We start from the raw sequence: 20,514 nt of genomic DNA, 5'->3' as shown, positions 1-20,514 counted from the left end.
GCCAATGAAATAGGGAGAAAACCAGAAGAAAGTAATATCTCAAAAATTAAAATAAGAGAAGGATAAAAGTGTCAAGCGTTCTCAACACTTTGAGAAAGAAGGTGACTGAGAGTTAGCTATTAGTTTGGGCAAGATATAGGACCCTGATGATCTAGGCAAGATGGATTTCCTATGAAGTGCTGTGGACCAAATCCTGGTTATACTGTGCTGACAAAAACAGAGATGTTGTGGAGTGGAGACAGCAAGTAAAGACAACTTCTCGAAGAATTTTGCTTTTAAAAGAGTGCAAATAAAGAAAAAAAGAAATGAGGCAATAGTTGAAGGACAGCATGGAGTAATCACAAGTCTTTTTTTTTTTTTTAAATCCTTATTTAGGTGCAAATGACATGCAAGAAGTTTACTTTTTAAAGTGTACAATTTCGACACATATACACTCATGAAACTATTGCTATATCCAAGATCATTCATATTCATTCAAACCCAAAAGTTTTCCTCTGCAATTTCTCCCAATCCTCCCTGTTACTGCGCCTCCAACCCCCCCAAAATCACTAATGTGCTGTCACTACAGTTCTATTTTCTAGTCTTTTAGATAAATGAAAACGTACAATACACTTTTGATCTACCTTCTTTTACCAAGAATAATTAGTTTGAGGTTAGTCCATATTGTTGCAGGTATTGATAGTTTGTTTCCTTTTACTGCTAAGTGGTATTCTATTGTATGAGAGCACTATGATTTGTTTACCTATTCACCTGTTATATTTGAGTTGTTTTCAGTTTTTTACTATAACAAAGCTGCAATGAATATTCTACATAGACAACCATATCACCTATGAATAGAGACAATTTTACTTTTCCCTTTCCAGTGTAGGTGATTTTATATCTTTTTTTCCTCCTTACTACACTGATTACTACTTCAGTAAAATATTCAGTAGAAATGGTGAGAACAGACATTCTTACTTTTTTCCTAATTTCAAGGGGCAATAAACTCGTGTTTCACTCTTAAGTGTGATGTTAAATGTAGCTTTTTCACAGATGCTCTTTTCCTGGCTGAGAAATTTCTCTTCTATTGCTAGTTTTCAAGAAGCTTTGTTGTTGTTGTTGTTGTTGTTGTTGTTGTTTTACCAGAAATTCAAAATATTGAATTTTGTCAAATGTTTTTCTCTGCGTCTACTCAAGATGATCATAGTTTTTAAAAAAATATTAATAGGGTGAATTACATTGATTGTTTATAGGTTATAACAACCTTATATTCGTTGGATAAAACCCACTTGTTCAAAATATGTCAACCTTTTTATATGTTATTGGACTAGATTTACTATAATTTTATTAAGTATTTTTTCATCTGTGTTTATGAGGGAAATGATCTGTAGATTTTCTTTTCAGAGAAATGCTGACTTTAAACAATTAGTTGGGAAGTAGTCCCTCCTTTTCAACTTTCTGAAGGTGTATGTAGAATCAGTATTATTTCTTCTTTCAATTTTTGGCAGTTTCACCAGGAAGGCCTCTGGGTTTGCAGTTTTCTTTGTGAGAATGATTTAAACTTTTAAAAATTCAATTTCTATAATGGGTGTATAGGTCTATTCATGTTATCTCTTTCTTCTTCAGTGAGGTTTGATAGTTTGTGTTTTTCAAAGAATTTATCCATTTCATCTAAGTTGTAGAATTCATTGGCATAAAGTTGTTCATAGTCATTCCTTGTTGTCTTTATTATATCTTTACAATCTGTACTGATGTCTACTCTTCCATTCCTGATATACTTAATCTGTAGCTTCTCTTTTTTTTTCCTGGTAAATCTGGCTAGAAGTTTGTTAGTTTTGGTGTTTACACAAATAACCCATTTTGTCTACATTGATTCCCTCCCCCCCCGCCATTTTATTTTCATTCTTATCCTTTATGCTTACTTTGGGGTGGTTTGTTTTCTTTTTCTTTCTTTCTTTCTTTCTTTCTTTCTTTCTTTCTTTCTTTCTTTCTTTCTTTCTTTCTTTCTTCTTCTTTCTTTTTTTTCTGTTATTTCTCTCATTTAAGCTAAAAACTGAGGTCATTTATGTTTATCCTTTTCTAATAAAGGTATTTGATGCCATAGATTTACTTATAAGTACTGCTTTAGCTATATGCCACAGATTTTGATATGTAATGTTTTCATTTTCAGTCAGTCAAAATGCTTTTTTAAAAAATTTTTATTTATTTATTCATGAGAGACACGGAGAGAGAGAGAGGCAGAGACACAGGTAGAGGGAGAAGCAGGCCCCCCACGGGACTCGATCCCAGGTCTCCAGGATCATGCCCTGGGCTGAAGGTGGCGCTAAACCGCTAAGCCACCCAGGCTGCCCTCAAAATGCTTTCTAATTACTTTTTGGTTTTATCTTTGGCTCATGAGTTATTTAAATGTTTAGTTTCAAATTCTTGGAGCTTCACTAGAGATATCTTTGTGATTGATTCCTAATTTAATTCCACTCTGATCAGAGACATTTTGTATGGCTTGAATTTTTAAAAACTTATTGACTCTTCCCCCGAGTGGCCTGGTAGAGGTGGTAGGTGTGTGCAGGCCAAACAGTGGAGCTGGACACAGGGTCGGTGGCCCAAGAAGAGTGCTGAATTTTTATTCCACATGCTTAAAAATGCAGAGTGATGCTGAACTTAAGGGTTTAGATGTAGATTCTCTGGTCATTGAGCACATACAGGTGAACAAAGCCCCCAAGATGCAACATAGAATTTACAGGGCTCATCGCTGGATTAATCATACCTGAGCTCTCCCTGCCACATCGAGATGATTCTTACTGAAAAAGAGCAGATTATTCCTAAACCAGAAGAGGAGGTTGCACAGAAGAAAAAGATATCCCAGAAGAAATCGAAGAAACAAACATTTATGGCCCGGGAGTAAATTCTGCATAGAATAAATGCAAATAAAAATTTAAAAAGATAAAAATAATAAAAACTTGAGACCTATTTTATGGCCTAGAATATTGTCTATTTTTGTGATTTGTTCCATGTACACTTAAAAAGAATGTGTCATCAGCTGTTGTTAGGTGTAGTGTTCTAACATCGTTAGTTAGGTTAAATTGATAGTGTTGTTCAATTCAAGTTTTCTATCCTTACTGGGTTTCTATTAGTTCTATCAATTATTGATACCATACTTTTTGATTTTTCTATTTGTCCTTCTTTGCTTTACTTTTTGTTACTTTTTTCGTGTATTTTGAAACTCTATTTCATTTATTGGTGCATAATTGTTAGAATTGTCTATATCCTCTTTACAAATTGTCTCCTTTATCATTATGAAATGACTTAATATTCCTAATAATATTCTTTATTCTAGAATCTACTTGTTCTTATATTAATAATGTCATTATGGATTTCCTTTGATTGGTGTTATTATGGTATATGTATTTCCACTCCTTTTTCTTTAACTTGGGTTTTTATATTTAAAATGGCTTGTTATAGGCAGCATAATGTTGAATCATGCTCTTTTATACATCTTGAAAATGTTTGCTTTTTAATTATGGTGTTTAGACTGCTTACATTTAAAGAGATTATTAACACGGTTAGGTTTATATTTACCGTGTTGCCATTTGTGTTCTATTTGCCCTATCTGTCCATTATACATTTCCTCTTTCTGGCGTTTTGAATAATTAAGAGTTTTATGCTTCCTTTTTTATTTCCTTAGGTAAAGCTCTTCATTTTTTTTTATTTTAATTGTTACTTTAGTGTTTCTAGTGTAAATCTCTAGTTTATCCCAGCCTACCTTCAAGCAATATCATATATCTTCAAATATAGTGTAAGAACCTTCCCACAATATGCTTCCATTTCTCCCTTCTTTGCTGTTGTGCTCTTATTAACATTTGATTTGCTTCTATGTACATTATAAACCTCACAATACATGGTTCTCATTTCTTATTCTTTTCAGTCAATTGTATTTTGAGTAGATTTTTAAAAGAAGCAAAAAAAAAAAAAAAAACCAATTCCTTTGTGTAGATACTGATTTCTATCTGGTATCATTTTCCTTCTGCCTGAAGGATTTCCTTTAACATTTCTTAGACTATAGGTCTGCTGGTGAGGAATTCTTTCAACTTTTCATATGTCTGATAGAAATCTTTTTGGTTGTTATTTTTTGTTTGTGGATTAGTTTGTTTTAGATATAAATTTTTACAGTTTGATTGTTTGCTGATGTGCAAAATGGAAAATGATGATACAGTAGCACAATCTCTGAGTAGAGGAGAAAGGGCAGGGTTCAGAACAGAAGGTTTGGCTTCAGATACAATCATGAAAACTTATCTATGGTCACAAAAGGAAAGACTGAGCAGATGTTTACTGATGTGGGTGAATTTTTTTTTAAGATTTTATTTATTTATTTGAGAGAGATAGAGCACAAAAGGCCACAGAGGCAGAGGGAGAAGCAAACTTGTTGTTGAGCAGGGAGCCCAATGCAGGGCTTGATCCCAGGACTCTGAGATCATGACCTGAGCTGAAGGCGGACACGTAACCAACTGAGCCACTCAGGTGCCCCTGATGGGGGTGAATTCATTGATCTGTTAATGGATGCAATCAAAGTGGGTTTCCGGATTTGAATCAAAGATCCACCACTTAATAGCTGAGCTATTTAAACCCTTTGAACTTCAGTGTTCACATCCATAGAGTCAAATGAACAACTGCCACACAGAGTGACTATAGCAATGAAATGAGTTAATATATAACAAACACTGAGTACATGGCAGGGCACATTATAAATGCTCAGTATCTGGGAGGAAAAAATGTGTAATGTTTCTTCGCTTTACTGCCTGAGTCAAGGAGAAAAGATTCTAGGATCTCATTTTTCCACCTGTACTTTCTCTTATCCCCCTTCTCTCACCCCTCCTTCCTTCCCAAAAGAATACATTTAAGACTCAAATGCCAGGTTGTCTGCAGGTGCAGTGTTTAAGACTGATAACATTTGGAGGCCAGATGTTAACTGATGTAAACACTATTAAGTGCTCAGTAGACCGGAGGCTGAGGCAATGATTTCCGATTTTATGATTATTATTTGAGTTTACAGTAAACTAGTCTGCCGCTCCTCCCAGCCCCCTACCTCCACCAAAAAGATGTGTGTAGCCTTTTCAATCTCAAGAGAATATAAATTATTTTTAAAAATATGAATTTCTGGAAATATTAAGTAATGACATTTCACACACCTAGAACTGTGGATGGATGCTGCCTCCTCGTAGACCTCACTACATCCTTGCAGCTCTGTCTAAAAGGTCAATGACTTGTGAAACTTAGTCTGAAAACTAGTCTCATTTTCTGAAATAGGCCCAGAGTAATAATCACAAAACATGCTGTAGCAAGTTTTTACATCAATTGATATCTTAAATTTGAGCTTCCTTAGGATTAGTATGGGAACTGCCCCAAGGACAGGAAGTCAATAAATGAGCTCTTCTCCTAATAAAGAAATATACATTTTTAAATAGCAATAAGATGAGTCTGCTATGAATTACTGAGCTGATTGTTAGTGTTTAATACCCTTACACACTCAGTTATTTATTCATTAATCTGTTGAACAGATTAGTTCAGGACTAGCAGTATGTCCCAGGCCCAGGGCCAGGCACTGGCTAATACATTGGTAAATAAAACAGATGACCTTCATGGAGCTTAGAGTTTTATGAGTGAGGAAGACAAGTAAAAAATAATGAACATACAAATAGGTATAGCAAAAAGTTTATATAGGTGCTATGAAGATAAGGGACCCTCTACAAATAATGGGTTAGGGAAAGAATTCTTTTTTTTTTTTTTTTTTTTTTTCCCAGTAGCTAAATTAATCCAAGGCTTAAAGAATGAGAAGAAGGCAGCCATGCCTAGAGTGGAGGAGAGAACAAGCAGAGAGGCCAGCATGTATTTATTAATTTAACAAATATTTATTCAGTACTTTCTGTGAGTGTCCAAAGCAAATAAAATATACTAGTGAACAAAACAAACACACGCAAAACTAGCTAAGGTTGGAAAGTATTTGGCATGTTCCTGGAACAGAAAGGAAGCCCCTGAGGCTGAATCACATTGAACAGAGGGGAGTGTGGTATGAAATGAGGTTGGAGGGGTAGTGTCAGGAACTGGATTATACAGGGATTTGTAATCCATGGTAAAGAGGTGGGATTTTATTCTGAATGCAATGACATGATTTGATTTTTATGTTAAGAGATTGCTTTTATTGTTATATGGGGAAGATTTTGGAAGCTGGGAGTAGAGTGGAAAGCAGAGAGATTCATAGGGTGGCTATTATAGTTCAAGTGAGATTTTAATGCACTGAAACTGTAGTGGCAGCAAAAAAAATGTATAAGGTTTTGTTTTTGAGATTTTATTTATTTATTCGTGAGAGACACAGAGACAGAGGCAGAGACATAGGCAGAGGGAGAAACAGGCTCTCTGCAGGGAGCCTCATGTGGAACTGGATCCTGGCACTCCAGGATCACTCCCTAAGTGGAAGGCAGACAACCGCTGAGCCACCCAGGCATCCCTAAAGTGTATAGTTTTGATGTAGGATGAATAAAACATCTTGTCCAACTGAAAAAGGAGGAGGATACTTTGAGGAAGGAGGTAAATCATGGATGATTCAACTGAATAGATGGCAGGTCCATTTACCACAGTGACGGTGGCTGGTTGAATAAGTGGATGAAGGTGGGGGAGGTTTGGGCTAAAGATTAAAATTAATTCAAGTGTGCGGCCTAAGTCATAAACAATGAAATCAATCCAAAAGTGAAATTTGCTATCTCATGGGATTAATGTGCCCCCCATCACTGGAGAATATACCAACAAGCTAAGTGACCGTCTGTCTACAGTATTTTAGCTATACATCAAGCAGAATTCTAGAACTGATTTCTAAATGGTATCTGAGAACTTATTAAAGAAAGCAACAATTCCTGGAAGCCATCACTGGTTGAACAAGAACTGGTTTTCCCAGATCATTTCTCTTGAAGGGAATTTCACTTGCCTTTGAGCTCCTGGAAACTGACATGATACTTTTAAATAAATATTTTATTTGATTAATAGATTTTCTTTTTGGCAGGGCTACAAACATATAAATGGGAGTATTTATATCCTGTTAAGACATCATTTGAATATCTTCTATGACAATCTTTTAGAAAAGATGGAAAATGTAGATTGGAAAATATGGAGCTAGTAAAAAATTTGTATACCCAAAGTGCAATGTAGAGCAGCAACACAGAGTAGTAACTTCTCAATTTTGGTTCCCCTCCCTCCCCCATGCTTTATAAAGTCCACATATGAAATCCATTCCCACACAAAACTATTCTCATCTGGAGGGACCCCTACCTTTCCTGGGAATCACTGTTCTATGGAAAGTGACTTTTAGTTAAGAGTCTTTCTAAACCTTAGTACTTTTAAGTGAATCAAAGTCTGAGAGTAGATATGTGAAATTTTAGCCATAATTAGAACACGTAAAGAAAAGTATACTTACTTTATAACATTCATATTTCTGAAAATCATTTTTTACCTGGAAATAGATTGACAGAGCACTCTGTAAACTTGTTAGAAATAATGTTCTTATAATTATGAGGTAGGAATGTTTATATTTGGTTCTGCTTTCCTTGTACATCAAATCCTATCGCACAGGAACAACACAATGTGAAGTGATTAAAGGATCACATTAAAATAATCTCCTGAGCATTTCAAAAGGAAAGCTTTTAAAAGAAATGACCCTTGTCTTATAATCTCATTAGAAAAATGAAGTATTGGTATTACATCTTTGTTGATGCATTTCTTTCGTGAAATGTTTACAACCCAAGAAGGGATCTAAACAACAAGTAAAAGAAAGAAGTTGCAACATAAATTCCTCAGAAAAATTAAAGCTTTCTACCAAAGAAACATTAAGGAATATTCTTGGCACTTCTATTTCGGATACCACCAATACCAAGGGATGAGGATGACTGCTGCCAAGTAGGACCACTGCCTTCTCCTTGAGCTCAGTACCCTATGGAAGGTATTCCAGCCCTCTCTGAGGGTGATATTTAATAGCAGGCCCCGGGTTCTTCTTTATGGAGCTAGCTTTTAGAGGTCAGTTAGAGAAGAGGGGTGCCCACAACACCACTAATGTTTCTTCTTTTTGGAGAAGTTCATCTGTGCTATGATGAGTGTATCAAGGGGAGCTGATAAAAGTTTCTTGGTCCCAAGTCATTAATTCCTTCATTGGTATATCCATCAGACATTTATTAAGTACCCATACTCTGACAAACATGACTATTAGCAATGGGGTAAAAAATATGAAAAAGACGTTCTGTGCTCTTGACGAACAGACTAGAATAATAACAATTATGCTGGACAAGTGCTGTGGTAGAGATACACAGATGTCAATACAGGTATGGCTATATGAGACAATGGAACAACTAACTCAGCTCAGAAAGGGAACAGGGATGAGGAAAATTAAATCTCTGGCTTAATAAATGGCACCAAGTTGGGGCACCTAGGTGGCTCAGTGGGTTAAGCATCTGCCTTCAGCTCAGGTCATGATCTCAAGTCCCTCATCAGGTTCCCTGCTCAGCGGAGAGCCTGCTTCTCCCTCTCCCTCTTCTGCTCCCCCTGCTTGTGCTCTCTCTCTCTCTCTCTCTGTCAAATAAATAAGTAAAATATATTTTTAAAAAATTTAAAAAGTAAATGGCACCAAATTCAAACACAATATCATCTGACCAAATTGTTTGGTAAAAAAGGGAATAGAAATGGAGATTGGGAAGAATCCAAGGGCAGACTTTCCCACTACCTCTATCAAATCTCAAAAAAAAAAAAAAAAAAAATCTCAACTCAAGTGCCACCATCTGGGAATGATGAGGGGTGGTGGGGAGAGGAGTATGTGCTGGTGTAGAGCAGGAGACCACCTTTGTGGTTTATAGGGTGGGCCTGCTGACGCCCAAACTAAAGAAACACTCTTCTCCACACCTGTTTCTCCCACAATGTTATGTTTTATTTTCTTCAAGGCAGTTATCACTATCTGATATTACCTTATTTGATTTATTTCTTGTCCATTCCTCCCCACGAGGATCTCATCTGTCCTGCACAGTGTGGTATTCTCAAGCCTAGAACAGTGCCTTGTTTTATAGTGGGCACCTAATGAATGAGTTGAATGAATGATCATTAACAGTATAAAATCACATGAAGCCACTCTTGAGAACCAAACTTTCTTCCATCTCCAAAATGTCTATGAGATGTCTAATCTCAGAGGTGCCTCAGAGATCTTCTGTTCATTCTTTTCTTCATTCATTTCAGGAGTGAAAGACTGAGGTGTGAGGGTCAGGGAATGTGGAGTCTCTGTTTCGTTCCAGTTATTTCCTCACAGAGCAGGAACTGGAAGCCAGATCTCCAGAATCCCAGAGCTCTTCAGCATTACTCTGCTATCTCTGGTTAAACCTCTCTGTGGGCAAAGCAATTTTAGATTATTGCCATGAGTTTAATTTTCAAAGCCCCTAGGAAGAAAAGAAAACAGTGGGAAGCCGCTTCTAGAATTCAGATGGGAGGGAAGTTACAGACTGGAACTGGATTCTCTGCTGTAACTATGGCCAGAGGAGTTCGGCCTACCTGCAGCGAGGACATGAGCTCTACATCACGCTGCCTGTGATTTTGCACCATTAAGCCCCTCATTAAAAATGAGGCCTGGCAGCAGCCTGCCACCATTAATTATATAAGGGTGGGTCACTCATTGTGGGTAAAAATGCATGTCCCTGTGCAGCCTCCCCATCCCCAGGGACCAGACAGCACACTGAGGTCATGGCCAACAAAAGTATGTTTATTTTTATCAAGACTATAAGCAAGCATTTGAAGTTGTTAGTTTCTGAGTACAATTGAGGGAAATATTTTCCAACAGAACTTTAATGAAACATGGCATTTTCTCACAGATATACCACCACCATCCACGCACACACTTTCTATACACGAACAGAGACACAAAAGTTTTCAAAAGCCAAAACTCCCCGGGATGGAGTTCCTGGGATACTGCAGGGAGGTGAGAAAGAATGGGGGAAGAGGAACCTATGGATTCCACCGAGGGACTTCTCAGAAGTCTTCACCTGCCAGAGGTTTTAATCCAAATAGAAAAAGCTTTTTGTTAGATGAGAAATATAAACTGTGAGCTCCTCACATTCATTTAACAAACGCTAGTTATCTGTGCCTTCTGGTGTGAGATTTAGCTCTAGGCCCCAGGAATACAGAATGGATTAGGCTTAGTCCTGGCTTCAAGATCACAGACCAGTGGAGTGAAAAAGATGAATAAACAGAGGAATACAACCCAGTGTGGTAGGTTCTGGAATCAAGAAGACGTCGTGGTTGCAGGCTCTGTTTTCTCCTCTTTGAGATGGGAGGAAGAGAATTATCCTTCCTGAGCTGTATAAAATTTAGTGATATATGAGATACTCAATGAATACATTTTTAAGAAAGAAAAACAAAACGGAGACGATAGGGCACTTTCCCCCAAATGGCCATGAGCCATGCCCTGTGGATCTAAGCCTCTTTTGGAGAGCTCACCATCTTTACCATGGGGCCATTTATCAACATAAGCCAGAGACTCACCTCCAGAAGCGCCAGGCCAAGTTGGAAAAGAAGTCTCCTCTGCTTCAGAAAGGAATTCCTCCTCGGAGGTTGTTTTGTGAGTTTTTGTTACTGAAATTGGGGTATGCACGTGCAATTGGGGGTCAGGAAACAACTGCCCTGGGAACAATTGGCAATCACCTGGCTTAGCTTGAATTCTCGGAAGCAGAGCTTCTCTTAGTTTAATAAAAGGTTTCATGTATACCTTGTGGTTCTGTTCTTTATCCCTGATCTTTCCTCCTGGGCTTATGAATAAGGCCTCAGTCACTTTTCTCCCTGGAGCCTGCGAGCAGCCCCACCTCCGAGGGGAGGCGGGGAGGTGCCGAGGGTGGAAGCCTCAGCTGTCTTCTGCCATCTGCTGGCTCCCTCTTTGCACCGGTTGGGGCCTGGCTTTGCAAGATCTTAGGGAATGGGAACTGCCAGCGGAGAAAGCAATGGGGCTGAGAAGGCTGTGCCTTTCATGAAAAAGGAGATAAGAAGATGGCAAACTGAGACTGGCCTAGGAGGGCTTTTCCCATTATGGGGCTTGTGGAACGATGGCACCATCTCAGATATCCACGGCAGTGATTTTTCTGCACAAGATTGTTTTGTTCAGGGAAGACACAGCAGTGTGTTTTAGTTTCTTTCCATTTGTTCTGTTTTCTTTGATTTTACTTTTATTCTTAGATCGTCGCCTTCTAAGGCTTCTCACATAAGTCACTGCCACCTCTCTATGGACTCATCTGTAAGAGAGGGCAGAAACCCATTTCGGTGGGAACTGAGATGAGAGTAAGGAGTCAGGAAGAGGGTAGAGGAGAAGCATTTCGCAGTAAATCGCAGGATTCTTTAAGTGGCACAGCTGCCATTTTTTGAGGATCTGTCATTTAGAAGGCTCTGGCCCAGATGCCCAGGATACAGAAGTGAGTAGTAATATCAGGTCCCTTCTCTCTGGGAAACAGGAATCTAGTGGGAAATCAGCAAAATAGAGAACAAAGAGTGGAGAGGTACAAAGGGCCGTGATCAAGTGCTTCAGTAAAGGAGCAGAGACAGTGGTGAGAAAGGCATTGCCATTTCGGGGAGCACCACTTCTTACCCACAGATTACCCGCTACCACCACTGCCTCAGAGAGGCCGAGAATCCTAGCTACAAAGCAGGAGAGAGTCGTTAAAATATTCTGTCTTCGACAACAACGAGCAATTGATTCAGCCCAGGGTGATGGACCAAGGCAGGGAGCAGGAGGCAGCATCATGGGGTGGGGGGGGTGGGGGGGCAGCATGCAGAATCCAGGACGGGAGAGAGCAGTTCTGGGACTTTCTCTGAACCTAGAAAAAAAGCATTACTGTTTCCCTCCGTGTGCTGGATGTGCACGAGCCCTTCCAGGGAAGTACAGTGAAATATTCAGAAACTCATGAGTGACATCCCGCCTTAATCTATCTGAAAGTTATGAGTGACCTCATCTAAATATTACAGTAGCTATAAGCTCAAAGATATCAACTATGATATTATTTAAGACCGTAAATGCGATGCCAACAGTAAGGAAAGTGCTTAAGAAATTATGATACAGCTTCTGGGTGAACCATTAAGTGCCAGGGCATGGAAAATGATAATTCCAGAAACTGCAGTACATGAAAATACTGGTACAAAAAATCATGATACGAGCCTCCAGGAAAACTTATTCAGAGGGAAACATACTAAATTGCTAATAAAAGTGGTATTTTTTCTCTGTTGTCTGTGCTTTAGATGATATATAAAACTGTTATACTGATGACTGTTATAATGATTTTTTTTTTTATTACAAAGAAGTCTAAAGGTGAAATGTGTGTCCTGAAGGCAGGCGCAAAAAATTACCCTACGTAATTCCTCCTAAATAAATTATCCCCATTTGTGTGTCTGTTTCTGATATTTCAGATTCCCTTTTCTCCCTAATTGTGTTTCAGTTTGTGTGGTCTATTCATTTTGCTCGTTAGGTCTGTCCCCGGTCTTCCCCTAGCCCACAGCCCTCCTCCCACCCAGGGTCTGCGGGATGTATTGTGATGTCTGCCCGTGAATGTTGCTGTGACTGGGGCTGGTGTCTGGTTGGTGATTCATGTTTGTTTCTGAGTTGTACATCTGTGTTGGTTGCTTTGAAACAGTGCCCCAGGGGATATGAAAGGCCCTTTGTTTCACCAAGACTGCTTCTTTGCACCAGAATTCTTCCCTGGATTCTTCTGAATTCCAGCAAGCTCCACTATGAGTTTAGAATTTAGGCACGGTAAAGGGTAAGGAAACCAAACCAAACCAAACAAAAACAAACGAGAACAGCATGGAAAGAGATTTGGTGTCTGGGTCTAGTCCCTGCTTACCTGTCAGGACCAAACTTCTTATATATTAACCCTGGGGCAGAAAGCCTTTGACATCCGTGTTAAGGGTAATGCCTGGTGAACTTAAAGTTTCGCCCCCTAGGAATGCCTCAAGCAGAAAATAGGGCAGAATGAGGCCTGGTGGAAACCCTCCCTGGTGGAATAAGTTCTAAGACTTTAGTAGGCATACCCACTTGATGGGTGTCTAATATTTTAGCACAGGCACACGCATTCATAATGTTTAATGACTGCCACCACATGGGCACTGACCAATTAAATGGACACAGGTGATAGTGCTGAAGCTAGAGACCCCTGCTGTTCCAGACACCAACCCTGTAGTTACTGGGTCACCGGGGAGACTGGCAAATTCTGGAGGGCCTGGGGCAGCGACTGGCTGCCAACTGTTACCAAAGTATTTCAGTGTTTTAATATCCATCAAGGCTGAACAGATACATCCTAAAAGAATAACAGGAGTACACATGAAACTTCAAAGCCCGTGCCCACTCTTAAGCTATATGTAGTGTCATGTTCACCTTTTGAGAACTACCCTCTTTGTCCTGAAGAAGAGTTCAGAACCAGTGTCAGGACCTACCAGTTCTACAGGGTCTGGGTGACACAAAGGAGTCCTTATCCACAAAGGAGCTCTTTATTTTGCTCAACAACTGGTATAGATCTCACCCAAGGAAAGTTTGCAAGTCAGCTTTCATTATATTTTCACTCTCTGCAATGTAGTTGGCTTACAACATAGCTCTACCTCTAGGCAGGCAAAGAAACAAGCCGGTATATGTGAGTGATTGCCCACCTGCCTGCTTGCTTGTAGTCTTTGAAAGGCAGCCCCATCCCAGACCATTAGCCTGCTGTGAAAATCCATGCACTGGTGCCTAGAAAGTCCAAATACATATTGGATTGTTAAGGCTCTTTCTTGTCCTTTTAACCAGAGATTCTCACCCGCTGCTTCTTATCAGACACCTGGTGTTTGTAGGTTGGCTAAAAGCAGCTTCTCAGAATAGTCTCTGGGGAAGCATGATAACCCTGCATTGTGTTATTTCTTATTTCCTGTTTCAAAGAAACCTACAGCTTCAGGGTAATTTGCTGCTTCTGTCTTCATTCAAGATAACAGTCAAGGCTGCACGTAATCTTACTGACTCTCTACATACCGAACGCAAATTTTGTTTGAATTCAAAAGAAAAATTGCCCTCAACTAGCCGGCAAGTCATGCTGATAGGCTGTGATTAGAGAAGGCTGGGATTGTAGAGAAATGAATTGGAGGACTTGCGTCTTTCAGTACTCACCCTACAAGGTACCTCAAGGTACCCTTGAGCAAGTATTTAAAATCTCTCTAAGCCTTCATTTTCCTCAAATGTAGAGTGTGGACATACTGTATACTTCATCAGGTTGTTTTAAGGTAGGTGGAATAACAGATTAGAAAGCAATTTGTAAACTAAAGAAATGTAAGCAAAATTCACCCCAAGAGAGCAAGTTGTAAGAACTAGTGAAAGAAATGACCATGAGTGTAGAAATAAGTGATGGCAGCTGGATGAGTATGAAGGAAGTCCACTATTGTGGTCCTAGCTTAGAAGAGAGAACATTCCCTTGTTCATACTTTCTTCAGTACCTTTCTGCAGAGCTTTAGCTGGAGACCAGTGAGTGGTCTAGAGAAATGGTAGGCAAGAGGGTTACTGGCAGTTTAAAGCAAAGGGAGGTAGTGCACACGGGCAAATGCATAGAGGATGATGGAGAGCAGGGGAAGGACACAGTGCCTAACAAGCTACCAGGATAGGGAGAGAGGACAAGAGACTAAATCTCCACTGCTCTCATCAGTGTTCATAGATCAAACCTTGTTCGACTAATCTGGGCTTGAGGGTACCTTCCTAGGGTGAGCAGACTAACTAGAAATCCTAAAGTCTTTCCTATGCTGGAGCCAGTGGCTAGAACCCTAAGATAAAGTTCTGCAGCCCTGGAGGGTAATTTGGCATCACCAGATTAATTAAACCATTTTCTGCGATTAAACTTGCATATGAATATTAAGTCTCAGACTGGGCCTCCCATCTAATCAGCCAGTGAATGTTTTCAGGATAGCACTCTGTTCCTGAAACATTGCGAAATATGCATATTGTATCTTTAATGAGACCGTGATGTTTATTTATGGCAGGAAGAAGTCTCCCAGCTCTGAAGACTCATTTAAGTGATAGTTTAGTGTCTGACACCTAGAGCTGTGTTAGATGCAGTCTCTGGAGTTGCTTATTATCACCAAATTATTTTATGGTTGGCTCTTATTCTGAATTTGTCAAATGTTCTTGCCGCTGAAAGGTCATGGGGCTTTGCTCCAGGGTTCAAGTCCTGCCTCCACTATTTACTAATGACTGGACTTCTGCGGGACTGTTTCCTTCATACAAAATGAGAGTAATAGTGATTGCAACTCAAAACTGTTTAGAAGATTAAAATTTTGCATAAAGTGCAGACGTTTTATGCAAAATGCCTGGCACACTTTGGTTCTCTATGAATGTACATCGAATGTCCTCCTCCATGATTATGTGACCAGAATTTTTTGCTTTCTCTTAAGCTTTGATGTGGAAAATGGCCCTTCTCCAGGTCGGAGCCCGCTGGACCCCCAGGCCAGCTCTTCCTCTGGGTTGGTGCTCCATGCCACCTTTCCTGGGCACAGCCAGCGTAGAGAGTCCTTTCTCTACAGATCAGACAGCGACTATGACCTGTCACCAAAGGCAATGTCAAGAAACTCTTCACTTCCAAGCGAGCAGTAAGTATGAGCCCTGTGTGGCTTCCAGTCTCACACTTATCTCATCTTTAACCTGTCACAGCAGCAACAACAACTGTTCCCTCTTTAACCGTGGGAAGGAGAGAGGAGAAAAATGAACATGGGCAGAGGTGACAATGATGATCTTTAAGACATTAGTACTCACTAGCATGAGAAATATGTAGCTGAGGTCTCCAAAGGTATTCAAAATCTCAGGCACAGTGTACAGTTTTCCTCTGTTATTGATACTTTAAAAAAAAAAAAAACTGTCATTCGGCTTCATTTCCTGAACTGTTGAATCATTTATGGGTTGAGAACCTTGACACTTTTTGCAAATAATACTTGAATTTTCCACAGTATATGCAGTTTGCATGAGGCTATGGTGAAAAAGAAAAACAGCAATTGGGGACATGCCTCCTTTCTCAGTGGTCTTTGGTGACATTTAATAGCCATCATCCAGCCGTCTGCATCCCTTTTCTGGAACCTTAACCCAATGCCCACTTGCTGCTGGGTTCCTTGGTGAGACACAACACTCCACCACCCTATTAAACACAGTTGATGTTTTTGTTTTGCTACTATTAATTGTAGATCTCTAATTCTTAAAGAACAATGACAAGGTTGTATTACTCGTTTATTAAATTTCTGAAACTAAATAAAGCTGGATGCTGGAATTCATGCCTTAAGAGGTTTCTGGGCACATGTACAATTGTTTTTAACATCATATGTTATAAAGATATTGGTAGCTCCCTAAAATCTCTGGCCTGAAAATTTTCACTGGGCTCTCTTCTGCTGTTGGAAAAGAAGCAAAAAAGGGTCACCTTCTTATGAAAGGGGCAGGGGACATTTTAAAGCTACCAGTAAGAAAGGATTCTTAGGACATTTCTGCCAACAAATTCCAATAGAAGCACCCTTGGCCTAAAATGTCTCAATTGTTGGGTAGGCCAAAATTCATTTATTCATTCATTTTGCAGATACGTCCCAAATCTCTCCAATGTGCCATGCAGTATGTTAGGCTCTGGGAATAAAAGATTAACAAAACAGTGGAAAAATCACAGATAGGTTAAAAACAGATATTCTCAGAAAGGTTGCATGCTCTCAGGGAGGTTACAGTTAATAAGAAAGATAAAAAGAACACCCACATAACTCTACTACGGAGTGGAAGGAAATATTTAATGAGTGCTTATCTCAAGGCCAGTGGTACCAATATGGCTTATTTTTTTTAATCTTCATGACAGTCCTGTCAGGTAGGTACCACTATTATCTTCACTGTATAGATAATGAAAGCAAGCCTTTGAGAGACTGGAGAAAACTGCCCTCATTCCGTGACTCTATGACTGTATGCCATGCTGTATCCCACAATGTAGCTAAGACCACATTCAAATTTTTTTATTCTATTTGCCTATATTCTTTAAACTGCAGAGTAGAATCTCTACCACCAGATAGAAGACAGATGAGTGCAGAGTCAAGGTGCCTGAGGCAGGAGGAGAGGTAATCCCTTTGCTGCAGATCATGCCGAGCCAAGAATGTTTCTGACCAAGGTTTGCATGGGGGCTTGGCTGAGTATACCTGGAATTTCCTCTTTTACCAAGAGAAACACCTCTCTAGACATCGTAGGTAGAAAGCAGAGGAAACCGGGTGAGCTGAAAGTAATTATAGTTCCATTCACATAGTGTCTGACAGGTAAAAGATTAGCTTTGGAAGGCAGCTCACAGTACCCCACACTCTTGCCAAATAGCGTGATGAATCTCAGGGTCATTCTGAGGCTTCCCAGAAGGTTCTGACCAAACTTCAGATTAAATTCTGATAATTTTTTAAGAACCAAAGGTTATGAAAATTTGAACTCAAGGAGACCTTAAAGATTACAGTCCAACTCAGTCTACAGCTGTAAAAAAAGAGACCTAATTCTAAGTGACTCTGCATGTGGTGTCTCTAATATTCATGGTTTACCCTCTTCAATTTTGTCAACCACCAAAATTTTCCCCCTAACTTAGAACCTACTGTAAATTTAGGCAAGTTATAATTGTATGTGTAAGTTATCTAGTATCATTCTCACTGTTTTGTTTTTGTTTTTCGAGAAAAGGACTTTTTAAAATTAAAAGAACAAATGTAGAAAGGACACACTTTCATAATAAAGAATAGCCTTTCCTGAGAAAACACAGTGGGCAATATAAGATCACCCTTTCAAAGATATTGATAATAGAATCTATTAAAATCTTTGAATAAAAATGGCGTATTTTTTTACTTTGCAAATGTTTCAACGTTAGAGGTAAACTTTTACATATTTGTCGGTTTAGGAATTTCTATTTCTCAATACAAAAAGAAGAGGAGCTTGAATGATATCCAGATTTTTCTGGTATTTCCTTTTATCAGGACTGTGTTGGAAAATCCAGTTTCACATCAGTAGCTTGAGCTAAACTGAAGTAATGCTCTCAAAGATATTTCACCTGATTATTACTCTTCAGAGTGAATTGAAATGAATAGAAGAAGAGCAACCCACAATCCTCTCCATGCTTTTCCTGTCTTCTTCCCATGGGAGCCAAGGAAAAGAAGGATAGGTCTAGAGTCTTGATGGAAAGGTCATTGGGTGGGGGTTATGGGATGCTCCCAGCTCAGAAGCTCCTCGTATTCAGCATGGTACCATCATGGATTTATGTAGAAGGTGGAAAACTTGCATAATAACTCTGTATTAAACCCTAGAGGTGGGATCCCTGGGTGGCTCAGCGGTTTGGTGCCTGCCTTTGGCCGGGGGCGCGATCCTGGAGTCCCGGGTTCGAGTCCCACGTCAGGCTCCCGGCATGGAGCCTGCTTCTCCCTCCTCCTGTGTCTCTGCCTCTTTCTCTCTCTCTCAGTGTCTATCATAAATAAAAATAAATAAATAAATCTTTAAAAAAAAAAACAACCCTAGAGGTTACCAGGTATTTACCCCAATGACAGATGTAGTGAAATGATGGGACACCTGCACCCCGATGTTCATAGCAGCAATGTCCACAATAGCCAAACTGTGAAAGGAGCCATGATGTTCTTCAACAGATGAGGGATAAAGATGTGGTCTATATATACAATGGAAAATTACTCAGCCATCAGAAAGGATGAATAGCTACCATTTACTTTAACATGGATGGAACTGGAGGGTATTATGCTGAGTGAAGTAAGTCAATCGGAGAAAGATAATTATCATATGGTTTCATTTATATACGGAATATAAGAAATAGTGAAAGGATGGAAACTGAATGGTAAAAAATTAAAGAAGAAGACAAACCATGAGAGACTCCTAACTCTGGGAAACAAAAGATTGTTGAAAGGGAGGGGGGTGGGGAGATGGGGTAAATGGGAGATGGGTATTAAGGAGGGCACATGATGAGATGAGCACTGGATGTTATACTATATGTTGGCAAATTGAATTTAAATAAAATATTTCTTAAAACCCAGTAGTAGGGATCCCTGGGTGGCACAGCGGTTTAGTGCCTGCCTTTGGCCCAGGGCGTGATCCTGGGGACGCAGGATCGAATCCCACGTCAGGCTCCCAGTGCATGGAGCCTGCTTCTCCCTCTGCCTATGTCTCTGCCTCTCTCTCTCTCTCTCTCTCTCTGTGACTATCATAAAAATAAATAAATAAATAAATAAAAAGCCCAGTAGTAGGGACAACACTAGCTTTTCCACATTTCTCATCTGAACACTTTCAGAAGAGTAAAGGGAAACATAAGCAGGGAGAGTGAGTGAGAAAATATTAAGATTAAAAATGGGAATGGAAAATTAAAAGTGGCTTTAACTTTTAGCAACCAAAGAAAGATTGAAATAAGGCTTTTTATTAAAGAAAACAAGATCATCACTGGGTCCCATGAGGAAATTTCAGATGCTTTCCTAGATGTGGCAATACTCTGCTGATTTCTCTTTTGTTCCTCTGTTATAGTCATCTCTAACGTAATGCCTATGTACACCGAGGTACAGATTTCCCAATGGGAACATCAAGTACTGGAAACTGGTGAGACCAGTTACGTTGTTCAAAACTGTGGCAGGAACTACCCTGAACAGGATGGAGTTTTGACAGTCCACAAATCCACAGGGAAGGAAGATCCGCATTTCCTTCATTTGGTCACCCGATTTGCAAAGCCTAATGTAGGCAAAGAGCATTTTAAAGTCATTTGTGTGAGAGCTAAATGGTCTCTAGAGAGAGCATTCAAGGGAAAAAAGCATTAATAACTGCTCACTTAAATGTAAGACCAGTTTATTGATGGACTACCAAAAAAGTACCCCGTGGTGCTTAAGACTTCAGTTAGACCTATAGCCATCACACTTACTAGCATCCTGACGTTGGCATTGAATCTCTTTTACAGTGCTAAATTACCTGTAAATAAAAGTGCACATAAAATAAAAGTGCATTTCCTATGTGCTAGGTACTATTTAAAGTACTTTACATACGTTAACTCATTTAATTCCCATTACTTTACTTGAGTTGGTACTATAATTTTCTTGTGTTAAAGATGAAGACAATTAATGCTTAAGGAAGTTAAGTAACATGCCTAATAAACGGGGAACCAAGGCTTCACTCTAAATCATATGGATATTTAGTATATATACAGACTCAAAATGAGGATGAAAAATAAAAATATTGATATTAATCTCTGCTCTGCCTACTTTCCCAGCTGTTATGAGGATCATATTCATTCTTTTTTTATAACAAAAACTTTTAAATTTAGGCACTCTGCAAGCAAAGAAAACATTTTCTGTGTCTTCATGAGGGTTGAAAGTTTAATAAGTCTATAGGGAGTTTTAATATCTTCGAATTAGGGGAATTATAGAAAGGTATTCGGGGGACTTTGAAAGGTCTGGCCAGGCAGGTGAGTAACCCACTTTGAATAGTTAGGGCTAAGATATAAGAGTTAGCCAGGT

The 20,514-nt window shown here is 39.3% G+C and overlaps 1 protein-coding gene and 1 long non-coding RNA gene across 6 annotated transcripts in view; one reads left to right on the top strand and one right to left on the bottom strand.

The window, feature by feature from the left end:
• Positions 1 to 20,514, top strand: part of PDE4B (phosphodiesterase 4B) — a 542,476-nt gene that overhangs the window by 404,828 nt on the left and 117,134 nt on the right. For all 5 annotated transcript variants that reach the window (XM_038537222.1, XM_038537223.1, XM_038537226.1 and 2 more), the window contains one exon: positions 15,433 to 15,627. In XM_038537222.1, coding sequence (XP_038393150.1) covers positions 15,433 to 15,627 — 195 coding nt within the window. The remainder of the gene's footprint in view (positions 1 to 15,432; positions 15,628 to 20,514) is intronic.
• Positions 9,734 to 10,789, bottom strand: LOC111095922. The gene is made up of 2 exons (XR_005359649.1): positions 10,534 to 10,789; positions 9,734 to 10,347 (listed from the first exon to the last, which is right to left on the bottom strand). It is a non-coding gene; the product is annotated as an uncharacterized LOC111095922 (long non-coding RNA).

This window comes from Canis lupus, chromosome 5 (assembly GCF_011100685.1).
Source record: "Canis lupus familiaris isolate Mischka breed German Shepherd chromosome 5, alternate assembly UU_Cfam_GSD_1.0, whole genome shotgun sequence".
NCBI lineage: Eukaryota > Metazoa > Chordata > Mammalia > Carnivora > Canidae > Canis > Canis lupus.
The sequence above is the reverse complement of the archived record's forward strand: the minus strand, read 5'-3'. Positions and strand labels throughout refer to the sequence as shown.